This window comes from Eulemur rufifrons, chromosome 24, assembly GCF_041146395.1.
Source record: "Eulemur rufifrons isolate Redbay chromosome 24, OSU_ERuf_1, whole genome shotgun sequence".
Taxonomy (NCBI): domain Eukaryota; kingdom Metazoa; phylum Chordata; class Mammalia; order Primates; family Lemuridae; genus Eulemur; species Eulemur rufifrons.
The window spans coordinates 10,508,059-10,527,350 of NC_091006.1; the positions used below are offsets into that span (position 1 = coordinate 10,508,059).

The following is a 19,292-nucleotide window of genomic DNA, read 5'->3' on the forward strand; positions in this document are numbered from 1 at the left end:
AACGGCTGCTCGCTGGAGTGGGGACGGATTCCCACGCCCGCCTTGTGCGATGTCACTGCTCGTTAGTGATGTCACGTACCGAGTCGGCTTCCCCACCCAAAGCAGGCTCTTAATTAGTCCTAATTAGGTCTAATGAGTCCCAGGTACACCTTCCTGCGCAGGCTAGCGCCCTCTCTGATAGTAAGAGCGCAAACTGGCTGCGTACTTATACCGCCGCGGGTTGGAATCCCAGCTCCGCCATTTACTCGCTGTGTGATGTTAGGCGAGTGACTTAACCTCTCTGGACTTCAGTATTATTATCTACAAAAGGAGACTCGTAATAGCATCGCCTTACTGGGTTGTTGTGAACTCTGCATGCGAATTTTGAGTGTAAAACATAATGAGTGAACGATGTTAAGTGCTTAGAATGGTGCCAGTCGCACAGTAAGCCTGCAATAAACGGCCCTTATACGGTATTAGCGTTGTTATTGCTAGCTCCAGCGTAAGGGTGTATTTCATCCCCAGGAACAGCTAATCCAACCCTTTCCCAAGTCACTGATAAGGAGGCTGAGACCCAGAAAGGGACAGCAGGCAGGCACTAGGTTCCTCAGCCTGCAGAGATTGCTAGTCCAACGTCCTGGCTAATAAAACTATACCCGTTCTCAAGCAGCCCCACTTCCTCCATTGGTGGGTAGGGTCCCCAGGGAGCTGGCTCAGGAAGGAGTTTAAGGACATGTCCCAGACTGTCCTCCCTTACCCAGCAGGGAGCAAAATCGTATAAACAATGTTAGGAAGAGGTTAGGAGAAATTCCTGGATGATGGCGTGCTAGTGGGTAACTGAGAGATTCTAGGAGAGGTGGAAGGACAGGAGAAGACAGCGGCAGAGGAATGGTGTGTAGGAGGAAACATACATTCAGGACACAGAGTCAGGGGACGCTGGGCTTTCCTTGGCATCCGCTTTGAGTGTCCTTTGTCAAGTGTCTGGCACCAAGGGACCAAGTTTCTTCATCTGTAATGATGGTGGTGGTGTGTGTGTACCCAGATATTCTAAATCACTAAGAATGCCAAAATTCCATAAAAACAACCCCTTCCCAGGTCCCTTCTCGGTTGAAGGTGTGAGGTAATCCGGGCCTGTTTAAGGTCCATAATCCACTTGGGACCAATCCTGTTCCCATTTTACAGACAGGCCAAGTGAGGCCAGAGGATGAAAAGGATTTGTCCAAAGTTCCAGAGGTAATTAGGGTGGAGCTGAGGCTGGGATTTCTTGAGTCCTAGGCCAAGGCCTTCTCCTGATCCTTAAGGAGAGCCTGGAGCTGAAGGACCTACTGTGGGGCTGAGGGCCCCCATCAGGGGTTTAGGAAACTTCCAAACTTGTGCATGATTTTTTTCTGTATAATCCACTGGTATTTCCTCAGCTTTTAGAACAATGCCTGACACACAGTAGGTGCTCGATATGTACTGAATGAATGGGAATGAGCATTTGGTGGGAGGGCGTAGTGTCCGGGCTGTCATCTGATTTCCCAGGGAAACTATGTTCAAAACATTTCTAGGCCCTCCATCTCCATCCCAGCAGCTTTATAGCAGTCAGTCAGGGTACCAGGCCTCCCTCCCTTCTCCAGCCCCCAACACCGAAGCCCAGACTTCCTGCATCTCAGCACTCCCTCCACCTCCTGCACCCCCTGAAGAAATCACTTTCCTCATTAAGTGCATTTTTTCCCATTTCTTTCCTCCCTCCTCTTCCTTTCTCTGAGAAAGATTTCCAGGAGCCTCTTCTGGGAACTTCTGAAGCGTGTGTGTGTGTGTGTGTGTGTGTGTGAGAGAGAGAGAGAGAGAGAGAGGATCTGCACATCTCAGGAGCCTGTTTACACACAGGGAGGAAGAAAGGAGGAGGAGACATTCCCGGAGGGACGAGGTCTGTCCAGAGTGGGTGCTTCCCCTGCCCTCCAGCCCAGTTCTGGAATGATGGCCATTCCTGGTGACCCCTGTGGCCAGGGGAGGGAGGGGAAGCCATCAGCCAGAGCAGACAGCCCTGGCCACGCAGGGGCGTGGGAACAGAGGCAGAGATGGGGAGGGGAGAGGGAGCCCAGGATGGCCCAAGTGCTGACTCATTGGCCATGCGACCCTGGACTAGTCGCTTGGCCTCTCTGGTGACCGTCTTGGACTAGTGCCTGGGATCCTTCCCAGAGGCTCTTTCTGCAGGCCCCCTGGTCACCCTTTTCCCAGAATGGGTAAGGGGCTTATGTTACATAGTCCCACAGGCCCCCATCAAAGTATTCCTTCAAAATAAACCGTAAAGCTGACCACGGATCCACGCTCAAGCCACCAGCACCACCCACCCCGCCCACCCGCCGGCACCTCCTGCCTGGACTCCTGCAGTCATCGCCTCACTGGGCTCCTGGCTTCTGTCTTTATCTCCCATATTCTCTTCCTCACTCAACAGCTGGCAGGATCCTGTTAATATTTAAGTCAAATTACATCCATCCTCTGCTGAGCTCCCATTTATCTTGGAGAAGAAGGCAAAGTCCTCAGTGGGCCTTACGTGGCCCCCCACAATCTGCCTCTGTGCCCTCCCCGGTCTCATCTCCCAGCCCTCTCGTCCTCCCCGCCTCCGCCCCAGCCACACTGCTTCACCTGCTGTCCCTCAAAATCCAGACACTCTCTTACCCCAGGGCTTTCACACCTGCTGTTCCCTCTGCCCGAAATGCTCTTCCTGCGACAGCCACAGGGCTGACCACTTCACCTCCTTCAGGTCTTTGCTGGAAAGCCACCTCAGGGAGGCCTTCCCCCGTCCTTATTTAGATGAGACTCCAAGTCACCCTCTATCCCCTCAACTGGCTTTACTTTGTCCCTTTACATTTAGCAATTCCAAACATTATGTCTATTTTTACTTATTTGTTTATCGTGAGCCCTGGGCCAGGGCTGTCTTGGCCATTGCTGTGTCCCCAGCCCCACCCAGCACAGTGGCAGGCATAAATCTCTGTGGAATGAATGAATAAATACCTACCCTTCTTCTTGTCCCGAGCCTCTTTCCCAAGCCTGCCGGACTTGCACCTCTTCCAGGCAGTCTGCCTGATTGCCTGTCACTTGGGTTCTGACATTCTCCCTCTTCGTCTTCAGTCCTGACTTGGAGAATGCTGTTTTTCTAGAACCTTAGAATTCCCGTCTTATACTCTCTCCCCGGTATGACCTGAGGCCTTCCCAACGGTAAACATAACGACTTTGATCCAGTGAATTTCTCCTTCCACCTTCCCTTTGAGTCACAGACTTCTGCCCACTTGTTGGAAAATTCTCATCTTTTTCTGTTTTTATCTTTACCTTCTGGAAACCACATATTTCACTTAATTTACTCATCCCCTCCTCCAAGAAGCCCTCCATGACTCCCAGACTGTGATGGGGTCTGGGAGCCCATGAGAGCAGGGCCAGGGCTGTCGTTCGTCACACTGTGTCACCAGCACCACAGGGCTAGGCACAGTTGCACTGAATTGTTAGGGGGTCATGGTGGAGGATGATGGCTGACCAGTGACACACTAACCTCACTCTTTTCCTATGTTTTTGTAATCTTATGAATATTAACAGAGCCTTATTTACATACAATCTGCATACACCAGACCAGGAGAGAAGGGACTGTGGGATGAGACTGGAGGATTGGGGGCTCTGCACCAGTCGGGGTTCACTGTGCCGGTGGCAGCATCTTTAGCTGCACCTGGTCCCCCTGGGAGGACGGAGCCACCGCCCAGCCAGCAGCCAAGGCTCTAGCCGTGCTGTTCCTCTTGGAAGTGAGTGGGGTCTCCAGGGTGAGCGAGGCGTTGGCCATCTCCTGGGGCTTGTCACTGGCCAAGAAGCGGAGCAGGTTGTGCAGGGCCTTGGCCACATCGCTGCGGGCGCCCTCGTTGACGAGGCAGTAGAGAATGGGGTCCGCCACACAGTTGAGGCTGGTGAAGGCCAGCGAGCTGTGATAGGCCGAGAAGACGCGCTCCTCGAAGCCACAGTCCCAGGGGCGGCCCAGGTAGACGGCGCTGCGGGACAGCAGCAGCACGTGGTAGGGCGCGAAGCACACCAGCACGATGGCGATGAGGCTGAGGGCCAGCCGCTTGATCTTGGCCTTCTCCTGGCGCTCGGTGGACACGCTGCCCCTGACGGCCCGCAGGATGCCGCGGTAGGACAGCAGCATGAGAGCCCAGGGGAACAGGAAGCCCACGAAGACCCGGTAGAGGTTCATCCAGGCCACCCAGCCTTCCATGGGGAACTTCTCAAAGCAGAAGGTGTGGTTGTAGCGATCTCGGAAGAGCTCATCGTGGAACAGGGGTGCCGAGTTGGCGCCCAGCTCGGTGGCCCAGACCACGGAGCTGATGGCCACGGCCGTCTTGACGCGGCGCAGGCGGGCAAAGCGCAGTGGGTGGGCCACGGCCAGGTAGCGGTCCACCGAGATGCAGCACAGGAAGGCGATGCTGATGTAGATGTTGGTATAGAAGATGAACCCAAAGAGCTTGCAGGAGCCGGGGCCGTGGATCCAGTTGTCGTGGTGCAGGAAGTAGTCGACCCACAGCGGCAGCGTGCAGATGTACAGCAGGTCGGCGATGCTGAGGTTCATCAGGTAGACCCCCAGCTCGTTGCGTTGCCGCACCTGGCGGTAGGCCGCCCACAGGGCCAGGCAGTTGGTAGGCAGCCCCACGCCAATGACAAAGATGTAGAGCGACGGCGGGAAGAGGTGGTCCACACGGGAGTCCACGTGGCAGCCCTCCCACGTGCGGTTGCCCATCCTCGGCACTGGGGCTTTCTAGGCAATTCCCCTGGCCCACGGGGGCTGTGGGGCCACAGGGAGCGGGAGGCCATGGGGCCCCCTGAGCCCCTTCCTTGGAGGCTCAGGGGAGCATGGTGGGAGGCAGCCCTCAGGGAAGACAGGAGCTTGACTGTGAACCGAGGGGCAGGCTGGGCAGGGAAGGGTAGCGCCTGAGAGGGGAAGGTTGGAGGAGGACTAGGGTTACAACGGGAGGGAGGTTTGGACGATGGATTAATAAAGAGCTTTGTCAAGGGGGTGTTTATAGACCCAATCAGGGCACAAATGGGGGGTGACACAAAAATTGGCCAAGGACAGTGTTTATAGTATAGATGAAAGCACCAGTGGGCAGTGGTGAGACGATGTTGGTAGAGGAGCAAGGAAGTAAGTGTGGTAGGTGTTGAAGTAATGGCAGGGGGAGTGGAATGTTCTAGAAGGCACAGGAAATATACAAGACAGTGTTGAGACAGAACAGACTACAGTTAGGGAGTGTTGAGAAGACCAGGCAATGCAGGTGGGAGTGCTGGCATTTCCTAGGACATCAGTGGGATAAAAGGAAATGAATAAAGTACCCAAGGAGGTGATTACGGAACAGGAGGTGCCCTGTTGGGGGTGGACAGAGAGGAAAGGCTCGGTCTGGGGACTGTGGGAAGGGATTTTAGGAAACAGGAAGGAGGTGAGTAAAGGCCAGATCAGAGGAGGGTTTTGGATGGAAGGGGGAATTTGAGGGGGCAGGGGAGGGACTTGGCTGGGTCCTGGCCTGGTGGGGTCTGAGGGGCTGGGATGACGTGGCCCCGCCTCACAGCTGACTGTGCAGTGCCTGTGGGGAGAGAGGACAGCAGTGAGGGGAGTCACAGACGTCCCTGACCTCTTCTCCCTACATCCATCCCCTCACCCCACGTTCCTGTGGACCACCGAGGGTGGACACCCCAACAATGCCCCCTTGAGTCCCATCCTAAGCAGCAGATCTCTGGGCACACAGATTTGAGGTGCCAGGCATATTTTTCCCTGATATATGTTAAAATAAAGACCCAACTCAGATTTTAGAGCTTTCTTCCAGAAACTATAAAACAAGTACAAATATGCTTCAGGAAATGTCAGACTAGTCTAACCCTATGAATTCACAGGGAGGGGAAGGGGCCCAGAGAGGCTGGGCCACCTCAAAGATGCAGAACAGCGCAGAGATGGGACCAGGGTTGGGACCGCCCTCCCACTCCCAACCCAGCATGTCCCGTTCTTGACAATGATGATGATAACAGCTAAGCCCTTCAGCCCTAGTTCTTGAGCCCTACTACGTAGCAAAGCCAACCCTAAGCACGTTTACGGGCATTGTTTCATTGGCAGTTTCAATAACCCTATGAGGAAAGTAGTTATTCTCCCTGTTTGACCAACTGAGGCACAGGGCTGTTCCGAGACCTGTCCAAGGTCCTGATGACTGGAGAGGGAAAATCTCCGCCCCCAGCCCTTTTCTCCAGCCCGGGCTGCAGTTCCCACCCGAGGATAACCTAACAGAAAAGGGCCCTGGGCTGACAGCGGGGACTGGGAGCCATAGCTACAGAGAGCTAAAGGGAAGCACAGAGAGCAGGAGATGCTGGTTCAAGGTCAGGGAGCAAGGGGAATCCCTGGGGTCAACGCCAGCAGTCCCCCACCTTGGGGACCACTCCCTTCACTGCCTCTTCACTCTCCCCTCCAATTTTCCTGAGTGAGAGCCTTGAGCCTGTTGCCCCCTCAGTTCTGGGAATGTCCACGTGCTCAGAGTGGAGGACAGGCATGAACCCAGTCCCAGAGAGGACAGCAAACACCCACATCCCAGGCACCTTCTGAAGCCATTGCAGCAAGGATTTAGTGTTTCTGGATGTGAAACTTTTTTGTTTAAACAAGATCTTAACTGGAAACCCAACCTGAGACAGTGCAAAGGAGACGCTGCCCTGCGCTCTGGGTGAAACGCAGTGGGGGCGGGGAGGCCACCTCCGAAGAATCCCCAGGGCACACTTTGGAAACCACTAGTTGAGTCTATTGGACAGATGTGGAAACCAAGGCCAAGAGAGGGTAAGGGAACGGCCCAAAGTCACACAGCAGGCCCATGGGACCCTTCCAGATGCCTGAGCCTCTGTCCATGGGAAAGTCCTCTCAGCTCCACCTCCGCAGTGAATCCCGTGTCCTTGCGTGTCTCTCTAAAACCCCTGCCACTGTCCCCTCTGCGTCACCATCGCCACTTGCTCAGACCTTCGAGGTAGCATCATCACTGCTCTTCCCGGCTGCCACTCTGGCTTCCTTCAACTAACTCACTTCGCACCTGGCAGCTGGAAAGATCTTTCTAACACGGAGATCAGCTGTTGTTGCTTCTCTGCTTGAAACACTCCAGTGGCTTCCAAATGGGCTCGCAGTAAAGTCCAAACTCCTTGCCCAGGTGAAAAGGCGCTGCCTGTGTGGCCTGGGCAGCCCAGCCGACCCTGCCCACCTCTCCTCCCCAGCTGGGCAGGCTCAAGGCCAATGACCTTTCCAGCCTCAAAACCTCTGCACTTACTGTTCCATCCGTCTGGAATATTCTTCCTTCACATCTTAAGACTAGCCCGCTCAGCTCCGTCACTTCCCCAGGGAGCCCCTGTCCACCCAAAGTCCCGCCCACCTCCCCTTGCAGGAGCCTCTCCTCGCATCACCTTGTATCTTGTCTGTCTGTGTCTGTCTCTCTGTCTAGAATGGTGTCCCAGCCAGGCAGGGACTTTGTGTGTCTTGTTGACTGCCGTATCCTCAGCACCCAGGACAGGCCCAGAGTACAGGAGGTGCTCAATAAATGACTGCAAACGGAAGTCGTTCCAGAAGCTTTCCAGAGGCCAGAGGCAGGGAGGAGAAACACGCGCTCTCGGCATGAGGCGGCGCCACCTCCAGCTCCAGCTCCGACGGGGTGGGAGGGACCCAGGGGAAGAGGCGGCGGGGGAGAGATGAAAAGCCCAGATCTGGGCTTCATAATTGACTTTGAAAGGTCAGGGCTGAGTCCTGCTCGGTAAGTCCTGCCCCCTGTGGGGCCCTCGGAGACAGAGCCGCTGCCCCCACCCCAGCCTCACCATGGACAGAGGCTTCTGGGTCCTGTGGAGGCAGGATGGGTAGGGGCTCGCTCCTGGTGCGATCCCTTCAAATGGAAATGTCCCACCGGGACAGAGTCACTGAAAACACCTCTCCCATCTCCTCCGTCCTCTTTCTCCTCCTCTCTCTGCCCCTCAGTCTCTCCCTCCTTCCTCCTGTGACATTGAGGAAATTACGTTTCCTTCCAGAGCCTCAGTTTCCCCTTCTGTAAAAGGGAACACAACCTTTATACTAATCGCATCACAGATATGAAAATCTTTGGTAGAATGTGATATCATCTATATAATGTGTGGTATTTGAATAATTCTTATAATTCTCTGGGCACTGGAGAGCTGGGACAAGAAATGAGCCAGTTCTTAATGGGGGGGAGGCAGCCACCGAGACCTGGGTCCCCTCTGCCCCACCTTCTGTTGACCCCATGGCTCAGCTGAGGCTGGAGCTGGTACACAGGCTGGAGACATTTCCGGCAGCCAGAGGAAATACACTTCCCATTGCTAATTTCCTCAAGGGGGACCGAGACAGGCAGCCCTCCTCCCTCCTCTGCCCCTCCTCCCAACCCACCTGTGTCTTGGGGGTGCTGGGCCTAGGGGAGGGGTTCTCAGACCACCCCCTCTTCTCCCCGACCTGAGATCTGCCAGCCATCAACACCCCAAAAGTCAGCAGGGAACCTCAGACTCTTGGAATACCACAATGCAGTGGGCCTATGTGTGGCAGCTGGGGGCACAAGGCAATTCCTGACCCCTTCCTGGTACAGATGGGGAAACTGAGGCCCAGACCAGGGAGGCAGTCATCTAAGTCACATGATGTGTCAAGACCAGGCAGACCTCCTGTTGCCCTTAGCTGAACAGCTTCCCCTTCCCTGAATTGTTTTCTCCCTGCTTCCTGCACTCTACAGTTTTTCTCAAGTCTTTCTAGGGGGTCTCAGACCCCTTTGAGCCTCTGCTGGAAGATACAAACCTTTTCACCACAAAAAAAGGAAGACCTTCCATACCTGGTTCTCTCACCCAGCTCCACCACCCCACCCCGCATCAAGACCCTCTCTGGTGGGGATTTAGGTTGTGACCCTGACTCTGGCTCTGTTGGGGGGCTGAACCTCCAAATCTCACAACCCACCAGAATCTCCCTGTCCCACAGGCCCCCCTGTTGGGTCCCTGCTGGCCCCTTGCAGAGGGTCAGGGAAGAGAAATAAGGGCGGAGGGACAGTAGGGGACAGGAAAGACTAGTCGACCCAGCCCCCCGCCTTCAGGCCTCAGCTGCTCTGGCCACATAAGTCCTTGGGCCCCACCAGCCACCCCCAAATCCAGCAAGGCTAAAGGACCTGGAGGGTTGAGAGGACAAGAGAGAGGAGTGATATAACCCCCACAGCCCCCTGCCACCCCTCGGTCCACTCACCAGTCTTGTCCCCAAGCCACCAGGCTGCCTCCCCCTTCCTCTGTGGGCTCCAGCTTTCCTCCTCCCCCTGTCATCCCCAGGGGACCGGCCAGCTCCGGTCTGCTCATTAGGGACGAAATGTGATCACCGTGCCTCGCTCCCCACCTGGTGCCCTGGCAGCCAGGCGGAAACCAGGGGGCAGTCAGGCCACCCTGACCGCCTCACTGGGCCTCAGTTTCCCCATTTCTACCGAGGGGGTCTCTTTCCGGCCCCCACGTCTACACTGCCCAGAAGAGATACTAAAGTCCTCAGTCTACCTCTCTGACGTTCTAGATACCCAGGGTTCTCAAACGCTCGATTTCTGTCGTTGGTTCAGTTCACAGTTTAACGTTTTATTATAACATTCTAGAGCTTTACTCTTCTCCCATTCTATTATTATTATCGCTGTGGCTTTGTTAGCGCTTACCCTTCTAAGGTTCCAATATTCTAGGAGTCTCACATTCCAAGATTTGAAAGTTCTATTGTTAGAACGCTCTATGATTTTTTTTTAACATTGTATGACTTTCATAATCTATTATTAAACTCTCGGTGATTTTTATCTTTCCCCAGCAAACACGAATATATATTTCCCTTTTCTTTTTTACAGAAATGGGAACAGACTCTAAATACAGTGAGCCCCACTTCCTATTTTCCCCTATCTATTCTGTTTTTTAACACGCCAGCAGCCGGCCTTCTAAGATTGTGCAGAATTCTAAGATACTATGGATTCACGGGGGCTGGTGGGGGACAGGGGGTGGGGGAGAGCAGTTAGTCACCACCTCTCCCTGTCCCCTAAATTCTCACTACCCAGGGGGACACCCGGAGCCAGGCTGCCTCTCTGCCCCTCGCCTAGAGGGCCCTGTCTCATCCCTCCCTGCTCACACCAGCTGAGTTATTATTTGTCTAGACACAAACCAAATTATAGGCCCTGTCCCGAGGGAACAGTGGGCTTCGTGGGGAGGGTCTGGAGACACAGGCGGGAGTTAATCCCAGCTCCCCCCACCTCTCTCCCTCTCTTCCCTCCTTCTCTGAAACTCCACCCCTTCCACCCAAACCAAGGTTTGCCCCCTCTCCCTCCCCACCACCATGGTTTTAGAAATATTTTCTCTTCTCTGCTTCTACACCCTCCCTTCTGGATTCCAGCCATCCGTACTCACCCTGGCATCTCTCCCTCCTGACTGTGAAGACCTCAGACCTCGTTGCCCAAGTTAATCCGACTTAGTGGTAGCGAAAGAAGCCAGCTCTCAGGATTTGGGCTTCAGTTGGACTGGAGTCCCAACCCCCCAGCCTGGCACTGACTCACTGCTGGGACTTGGCTGTTGGGCCTCAGTTTCCCCATCTGTAAAATGGGGTGGGGGGCCTTGGCCTAGACAACTTTCTGCAAGCCCTGTGGAGCTCTCAGCTGCGAACACCGGAAAGTGCCAAGATTTCAACACTACTCTTTTTGGATTGAAGGATTTGAATATCCCAAGGATCTTGGATCTGACGGATCTCAGATGCCCAGTCCGCTCTCATCATTCTTACATCTGGGTCCCTCCATTCAAAGATGTTCGCATTGGAGGGTTCTTGATTATATGATCCACAGAGTTCCAGGAGTCCCCTCTCGGTTCTGTCACTCTCTCTTGCTGGGATTCCCCTCCCCCAGAAGGGAGAACTCCCCCATTCTCACCCCAAACCTGAAGTCAAGTTCATCCACAGAGACAGAGCTGGGTGGGGGGGGCCCTCTTGATGGGTTCAGGAGGACTAGGGTTGGTGGTGGGCCCTGGAGGGGGCACTGGGGTTTGCGGCCCCATCCTCTCCACCTGTGCCCCCAAACAAATCCCGCAATGTGTGATGCATGTCCGGCTTAGTGTGTACACACACGCACACACACACACATCCCACAACCATGCTTCCCAGAAATTCTAGAGCCGTCCCGCACCCAGGTTGTGGGGTTGGGGAAATGTCCAGTTCAAGGAGTAAGGGAATGAGGCCAAAGTAGGAAAGAGTTAATGGTGACCCAGCCAAATCCTGGAAGGGAGGAAGTGGGGGAGGAAGTCCACCCCCCCCCAGCCAGAAATTCCTGAAATTGAGGGTGGGGTGGGCACGACCTCAGGAGCAGTGGGGTGACTCTGCGAAGGGGACGCTGGGGTCACAGTGTCACTTAGAGTCACTCTCCCCAGGTCACAATCCTACTGGCCTCTACCCCACTGCCAAGCAGCTCCCCGGCCCGGAGGAAAGTTCCGGGATGCTGAGGATTCGGAAGGAGACGACGACGGGGCTGAAGGTGCCAAAACAGGGTACAAGATACCCAGAGGCAGAGACAGAGCAATAGAGAGAGAGACGACAGAGCCAGAGAGACAGGAAGGGAAAGGGCAAAGAGACGCACAGAGACCAGGAGAGACCGAGACAGAGGCGGAGAAATCCGCAGAGACTGAGGGTCCCACAGGAGACGCGGGAGAGGCAAACAGACAGGGGGACAAGGGACAGAGAGGCAGAGACAGACGGAGGCTGAGAGGCAGAGAGAAAGAAATAGACACAGGGACATCCAGAGACATAGAAGGAGAGACACGTCCAGAGGCAGAGGGACCACAGACACAGGGAGACGTCGCAGACATCGGGCGGAGAGATGGAGACAGACCCAGAGACGAAGTCAGCCGCCAGGACACCAGGAGAGCCGGCACCAGAGGGGGCGGGCACCGGGACTGCGCGGGAGACTGAGGCAGCCGAGGAAGGGACGGAAGCCCCCGAGGGGGCCGAGAGGAGCGGCCCCGCGCCGCGGAGACGGGGGCCGAGGGCGGCGGGACGAGCGGCGCCTACCTGCGCGCGGCGGCTGGACGGGGCGGGCGGCGGCGCCTCTCTCGCGACTGGCTCCGGGCTCGACGGCGGCGCGGGGACCCAGCGGGCGCCCCCGCGGGGCAGGACGGAGGCGACTCCTCCCGGCCCCTGGCTGGAGCCGCCAGCCAAGGCCCCGCCCCGGCCAGGCCCGCCCCCATTAACCCCTCCTCTGCCGCTCCCCCCTTAACCCCTTTAGGTCTTCCCCCCACTGAAGGCTTCCGGCCCTGGGTAAAGCTCACCAGCTGCTGGAACACCCCCCACTCCGTCGAAGTCCCCAGCTGCAAGGCCCGCTCCTTCACCCCTTTGCTTACCCTCCCTCCAACCACACATGAGGGTTTCCCTCACCGACCCTCCCTGGGCAGGGCCATTTCCTCCCTTAGAGACCTCAGGCCTAAGTCATTAACCTCCTGGTCATCAACGTTCTGCATTGGGAGGGGGGCGTAGTTGCAGCCTGTCCCTTGGTCAGATCTTAAGCTAGCGACCTCTCAGTGCCTTAGTTTCCTCATGGGTCAAGGCTGTCACTCAAGGTCCATTTCTCATGGGGGTATCATTTCCCTGGCATGAATACAAACAAATCTGTAAAACACGCCACCGAAATGCAAGACACTTTCTATCCTCTCTGCTTCACTTTCCCCCATAGAAGTTGTCCCCATCTAATATTCTATATTTCACTTTTTTTTTTTTTCCTAATTATCTGCCTTCCGCCTAGGAGGGGCATCGTGTTTTTGTGCCTGGTTTGTCTATTGCTGTGTGTCTGTTGCCTAGAAGACTGCGGGGCACATGCTAGGTGTGAAATACACATAGTTTTCACGGAGTGGATAAGTGAATGGTAATGCTCCAAAAACGTTGGCTTATTGTTTTGTTATTATCATAATAATCACATCCTTCATAAACTGGTCATGAGGATTCATTACTGGCCAAAGGGCTTTGGATAGATCCGGCATACAGCACTCAAAAATGCCAGCTATCAGGTTCACAAATTCTTTTTTGTTCATAATTAGTTAAAATTAAAATACCCAGATCTTAAGGGAATGGTACAAAGAGTGCTGACAAATGGATGCACCATGTAACTAAACACCTAAATCAAGACATGGGACATTTCCATCATCTCAGAACATTGTTTTGGGTCCCTTTTCAGCCCATACACCCTACCTCACCCCCAGAAGCAACTCTGTTCTTTCCTTTTTCACCAGAGAGTACTTCTGTTCTAGAATTTCACATAAATGAAGTCGTACAGTTCAAAACAAACAAACAAGAAAAGGTAGCTATTATTATAATCATTTGCTGTGTGGCCTTGGACTGGTGACTTCACCTCTCTGGACCATATTACCCCCTTCCTCTAAGGGATCTTGAGAGAGAGCAAGTGAGAAGGTTAACCAGGGACCCACACAACACACCCGGGAATAAAGGTTATTTTCCTTGCACCCTTTCTCAAGCCAGCCGTCAAGGGAGGCGTCATGAAGGCTTGAGCCCCTCCCCCAAATGACCCCGTATAAATCCAACAGCTTCAAGACAAGCCCCCCACACCCCTCCCGTCAGCCCCCTGGTCAACACAAACTCCTCCTAAAGAGAAATTCCGAGTGCCCATTGGTGGGCTTAGGGTCCCCTTCTCTCCCCACCTAAGTTTACGCTGCCGTAAAGTCAGGGTCCTGGCAGGAAACAGGTAGCGACTCAAAGAGTTTAACTGCAAGCATTTATGAAGGGACAGTTTGCAGTGGGGGCACCGATGGACTATGGGATGGCACCAGGGATCCGCCACAGTGAAAGCCAAGCATTGCCACCCTGGGGGCGGAAGAGACAAGGAGGGAACGTGTTACCAGTTTCCAGGGACAGCTTGAGCATGGAGAGAAGCCATCGTTCTGAATAGGGGACAGGTGTCAGTGTCAGCCTGCAGGATGCAGGAGGGGCCCGGGAAATAAATTCCCTGAGCTCTCTCCACCGACCGTGTGGATGGAGTCCGCACAGGGCAGTCTCCCAGGACCCGGAGCAGGGGGCAAAAGGCTGAAAGTGACCCTGGGGGGCCCACGTGAAGAATCACCAGCACTTTCCCAGTAGAACTTTCTAGGCACATTTTCCATGCAGATCCGAGGCTAGCCACGAGAGGGCGAAAAGGCACCAAGAGCCCCGGTGAAAGGGACGCTTCAATAGCGCTGGGCAACCTCCCCAGAAATCGGACCACAGGGAAAGGTTAAAAGGTGGGGGTGGGGAAAGAGGCTTTGATGCAAGAGCGGCAGAAAACTGGCTTCTAGAACCTGGTGGCTGTGCAGTCGAGTGATTGCTGTTGGGTGCTGGCTGAATAGGAGTTCCCCAAGTGGACAAGTTTAGAAAGGGTGGGTGTGTGGGAGAGGGCAGAGGGAACAGCATGTGCAGAGGCTCAGAGGCATGAAATGTCACAGGGAGGAGGAAATACTGGTGGTCCATATGGCTGGAGCATGGTAGGATATGACTGAAGAGATGCAGGCTAAGTAAAGGATCAGCCAGGAATGGTAATCCCAGCACATGGGGAGGTAGAGGCAGGAGGATTGCTTGAAGCCCATAGTTTGAGACCAGCCTGGGCAACATAGCAAGATCCCCATATCTACAAAAAATTTTTAAAAGTTACCCAGGTGTGGTGTCATGCACCTGTAGTCCCAGCTACTGGGGAGGCTGAGGAAGGAGGATCCCTTGAGCCCAGCAGTTCGATGTTGCAGTGAGCTATGATCACGCCTCTGTACTCCAGCCTGGGTGACAGAGTGAGACCCTGTCTCTAAAATAATTAATTAATTAATTAAAATTAAAACAAACACACAAAAAGTAAAGGACCAGAAATGATTGAAAAATAAGGACGGGTACCGTTTAATGATCATTTACCACATTGCAGACACTATTCCAATAACTCATTTAATCCTCAAAATAACCCTATGGGGAGGTATCATTTTATGAATGAGGACACTGAAGGACAGATGAGGAAGTGAAAACACTTGAATCCCAAAAGTCAGGTGCGAAAGCACTGCCTTCACCACCCTTATGCCACCTCTCAGGGTGAGAAACGGGAGGTTGAGGAGTTTGAAATTTGACTTCTTTCGTATAAGACACTTTCAACTATTCCAAATACACACACGCTCTAATATTCATTCAGCAAACACTCCCTGAGCCCCTGCTTCTGTACCTGGTCCTGTACTAGGCAGTGTCGGGGACATAGCAGTGACCACAATAGCCCTGGGCTCACAATCAGTGAGGGGGAGACAGATCTGTCCCCAACATTGACAACCCAGAGCGGTCAAGTCTGGGGCAGACCCAGTGGGCTGCTGGAGCCCAGAGAGGACTTTGTCACAATTTTGGGGGAGAATAAGAGGAGGGAGGGAGCAGACACGTATCAAAATTTCCACCTGGAACACTCCACTCCACCTGTTTCATTCCTTACTCAGCCTTCGATGTTCAGGTCTGTCATCCTCTCCAGGAAGCCCTCCCTGATGCTCCCTTGGTCTCTCTCTGTCCACTCAAGGTTGTTACGATCTGAGGACAGGTCTGCCTCTCCCAGTGAACCGTAAGTCCTATGAGGGCAGGGCTCGGGCTGTCTTGGTTGCTCCTGTGCCCAAGCACTGCCTGACTCAGGGAATGGCCTAGAATAAAAAGCTCCATACATATATTGAATGAATAAACGAGTTCATTAATCAACGCATGCATTTGTTAAGCATTTACTGCATGCGAGACACTGTGCTAGGCAGTGAGGATACAGATATACTTACAATTTTTTTATTTTTTTTTTTGAGACAGAGTCTCATTTTGTCTCCCTGGCTACAGTGCAGTGGTGTCATCCTAGCACACTGCAACCTCAAACTCAAGCCCAGGCTCAAGCGATCCTCCTGTCTCAGCCTTCCGAGTAGCTGGGACTGACTACAGGCACGCGCCACTGCGACTGGTTTGGGGGCTGTCATTTCTGAAGAGTATTGACATTTGGAGAGTTACAGCTTAGGCAGCCGCTTCTGGAGACCCATGGACAATCCTTCTTGCAGGCCAAAGGGGTGTTTGTGGGTTTCTCCTACAATAATTTTTCTCTGTCTTCGGAAGAGATGGGTTTGATAAGTTGTCACGCTGAACCTGCAAGGCTCTGAGCTTTTCTTCCCAAGATATCATCTGTGTAGTTGAGACAAGGAAAGGAAACACAAGAGTGCAATGTTCTGCAAAATTCTTATGTATTGTTCCATCCAGAAAATTCCTACATTTGCTACATTATAACATTTCTGTGAGAGCAGCAGTTCTCAAAGTGTGGTCCTTACACTGGGAACCTTTTTCTGGAAATACAGATTCTCAGGCCCCACCCAGATAGACTGAACTAGAAACCGTGGACAGATGGGGTGGGGCAGTATTCTCATGGTGACAAGCCCTGCAGATGCTCCTTCAGATTTGAGAACCGGCTGGGCGAGGTAGCTCACACCTGTAATCCTAGCACTCCGGGAGGCTGAGGCAGGAGGATCGCATGAGGTCAGGAGTTTGAGACCAGCCTGAGCAAGAGCGAGACCCCGTCTCTCCTAAAGATAGAAAGAAATTAGCTGGGCAATTAAAATTAGAAAAAAAATTAGCCGGGCATGGTGGTGTGTGCCTGTAGTCCCAGCTACTAGGGAGGCTGAGACAGGAGGATCGCTTGAGCTCAGGAGTTTGAGGTTGCTGTGAGCTAGGCTGATGCCACGGCACTCTACACTCTACCCAGGGCAACAGAGCGAGACTGTATCTCAAAAAAAAAAAAAAAAAACAACAAATTTGAGAACTGCTGAACTAGAGAATAGAAAAAACCCATCTCTCACTGCCTCACATGTACAAAAAAAAAATCTGTAATTGGATATCAGCGCTAAATTATCTTGGCTACAGAAGACAAGAGAATGAAAACAACTCAACGCCACCCCTCCCTGGACACAGTCATGGTTGCTAGGCAGCTGGTTTGCACGGACAGGGCTGGATAGGTTGTTAAAATATCGACACAGTTCCGTAACAGGCTGTACACAGTCTCAAGTGCAAAGACTTATCTTCCTTATCTTAGGGCAATTTTGCAGCTGCAAAACTTGAAGCTTCTTCTGAGCTAGTTCTAGATTTCAGGCTTGACTTTATCCTTCCTCACGCGGTGTGGACGTCACCACTGTCTGAACACACACAACTCTTGCAGCCAGCTGGTCAGCCTCCTCTGAGATCCAGTTACTCTCGCCCTCTCATAGTCACCCCTGGAACACCCTGGAACCCCAAATCCTGCTGCTCTCCTGCCCGCCCCACCCCCAAAGAAGGGGAACCTCAGGATTGTCTTAACTCAATTGGGGAACTTTCTGGACCTCTCTCAGGTTTATTGGAGACCCCCATTAAGAACTCTGACCTAATATTTTTTGTTGTTGATGCATCATAATTCAAAACTGAAATTGGACACTATCAAGCAGGATACGCTACCACTAATTTAAGGTCTCCTTTAGGATATAGGCGTCTACCCGAGGGAAAGTCAGCCCCTCGGACAGAACTTCCTGCACTCCCTAGGGCTTGCCAGCTAGCCAAGGACCAGAGAGCAAACATACATACAGCCAGTGCGGACGCTTTTGGAATAATACATGACTTTGCAATGCTTTGGGAACAAAGTGGGTTTCTAGCCTCTTTGAATCCCTGTCAAAAAGGAGCAAGTCATGCTTATGGGATAGATTAAAATTGCCATGATCTTAAGAGGGATGATTTTTTGGTGTCCTCCTTCTATATGAAATGGCTGAACGAAAAAAAAAAAATGAGCAAGTCAGGCCAGGTGTGGTAGCTCACGTCTGTAATCCTAGCATTTGCGGAGGCTGAGGTGGGAGGATCGCTTGAGGCTAGGAGTTTGAAACCAGCCTGGGCAATAGGGAGACCCTGTCTCTACTAATAATAGATAACGAGAGTAATATTTATTTATTTGGAGACAGGGTCTCACTTTGTTACCCAGGCTACAGTCCAGTGCTGTCATCATAGCTCTGTACAGTCTGGAACTCCTGGGCTCAAGTGATCCTCCTGCCTCAGCCTCCCGAGTAGCTGGGACTACAGGCGTGCGCCACCACACCTGGCTAATTTTTCTATTTTTTGTCAAGACCGGGTTTCACTACGTTGCTCAGGCTGGTCTTGAACTCCTGACCTCAAGAGACCCTCCCATCTTGGCCTCCCAAAGTGCTAAGATTATAGGCATGAGCCACCGTGCCAGGCCCAAGGTTAACATTTAAATTGGTGGATTGCGAGTAAAGCAGATCGCCCTCCATGAGGTGGGTGGGCCTCATCCAATCAGTTGAAGGCCTTAAGAGACCAAAGACTGACCTCCTCCCAGCCAAAAGGAATCCTGCCAGCAGACGGCCTTCAAACTTGAACCGCAACATCGGCTCTTCCGTGTGTCTCCAGCCCGCTGACCCACCCTGCAAATTTTGGACCCGACAGCAACCATAATCACGTTAGCCAATTGCTTCAAATGAACCTCTCTCTTCCTCCTAGCTAAGGACAGTTTCCAAAAAAAAAAAGAAAACAGGGAGGAAAAACATTTTTAAAAGAAAAAGAAAAAGAAAAGAAAAAAAAATGAATCTCTCCCAAGCTCTGTGTGTGTGTGTATATAAATAAAACATATAGGTAATACATAACATATAGTATAGAACATATAATATATATAATTCTGTTTCTCTGGAGAAACAATAGGTTGAATGAATGTATATTATGTATATTATATATATTTATACAACCTATAAATATATATTATATGGTGTGTGTATACACACACACACACACACACACACGACCTATTGATTCTGTTTCTCCAGAGAACCGTGACTAATACACTATTCATGACAAATTGGTGACTATCTTAAGCCAACATTGATAGGGAAACCTTAAAATGACAGCTGAGTTGTTTTCAGCTCGGGTGTCAGCTGTCGCTAACGTAGTCCTAGAAAAGCCGTGGGGTGGGCATGGCCAGGAACCTATGCCCTTTGAACACCTTCCGAGGGATGTTAGCCTGCCTCCACCCGCATGGGATTTAACGTTTTCATTATTTTTTTTTTTTTTTTTTGAGACAGAGTCTCACTCTGTTGCCCGGGCTAGAGTGAGTGCCGTGGCGTCAGCCTAGCTCACAGCAACCTCAAACTCCTGGGCTCAAGTGATCCTCCTGTCTCAGCCTCCCGAGTAGCTGGGACTACAGGCATGCACCACCATGCCCGGCTAATTTTTTCTATATATATATTTTTAGCTGTCCATATAATTTCTTTCT

The 19,292-nt window shown here is 52.6% G+C and overlaps 1 protein-coding gene and 1 non-coding gene across 2 annotated transcripts; one reads left to right on the forward strand and one right to left on the reverse strand.

The window, feature by feature from the left end:
* Positions 1 to 3,397: 3,397 nt before the first annotated feature.
* On the reverse strand, positions 3,398 to 5,378 carry GPR4 (G protein-coupled receptor 4). The gene has a single exon (XM_069457714.1). It carries the CDS (start codon positions 4,736 to 4,738, stop codon positions 3,650 to 3,652), a length of 1,089 nt encoding a protein of 362 aa, XP_069313815.1. The 5' UTR covers positions 4,739 to 5,378; the 3' UTR covers positions 3,398 to 3,649.
* Positions 5,379 to 17,670: 12,292 nt separating this feature from the next.
* On the forward strand, positions 17,671 to 17,797 carry LOC138375190 (small nucleolar RNA SNORA29). The gene has a single exon (XR_011231444.1). It is a non-coding gene; the product is annotated as a small nucleolar RNA SNORA29 (small nucleolar RNA).
* The last annotated feature ends 1,495 nt before the right edge of the window (positions 17,798 to 19,292 follow it).

Bases quoted from the DNA above. Each gene is read 5' to 3' on its own strand.
- GPR4 (XM_069457714.1), bottom strand. From the start codon at position 4,738: ATGGGCAACCGCACGTGGGAGGGCTGCCACGTGGACTCCCGTGTGGAC.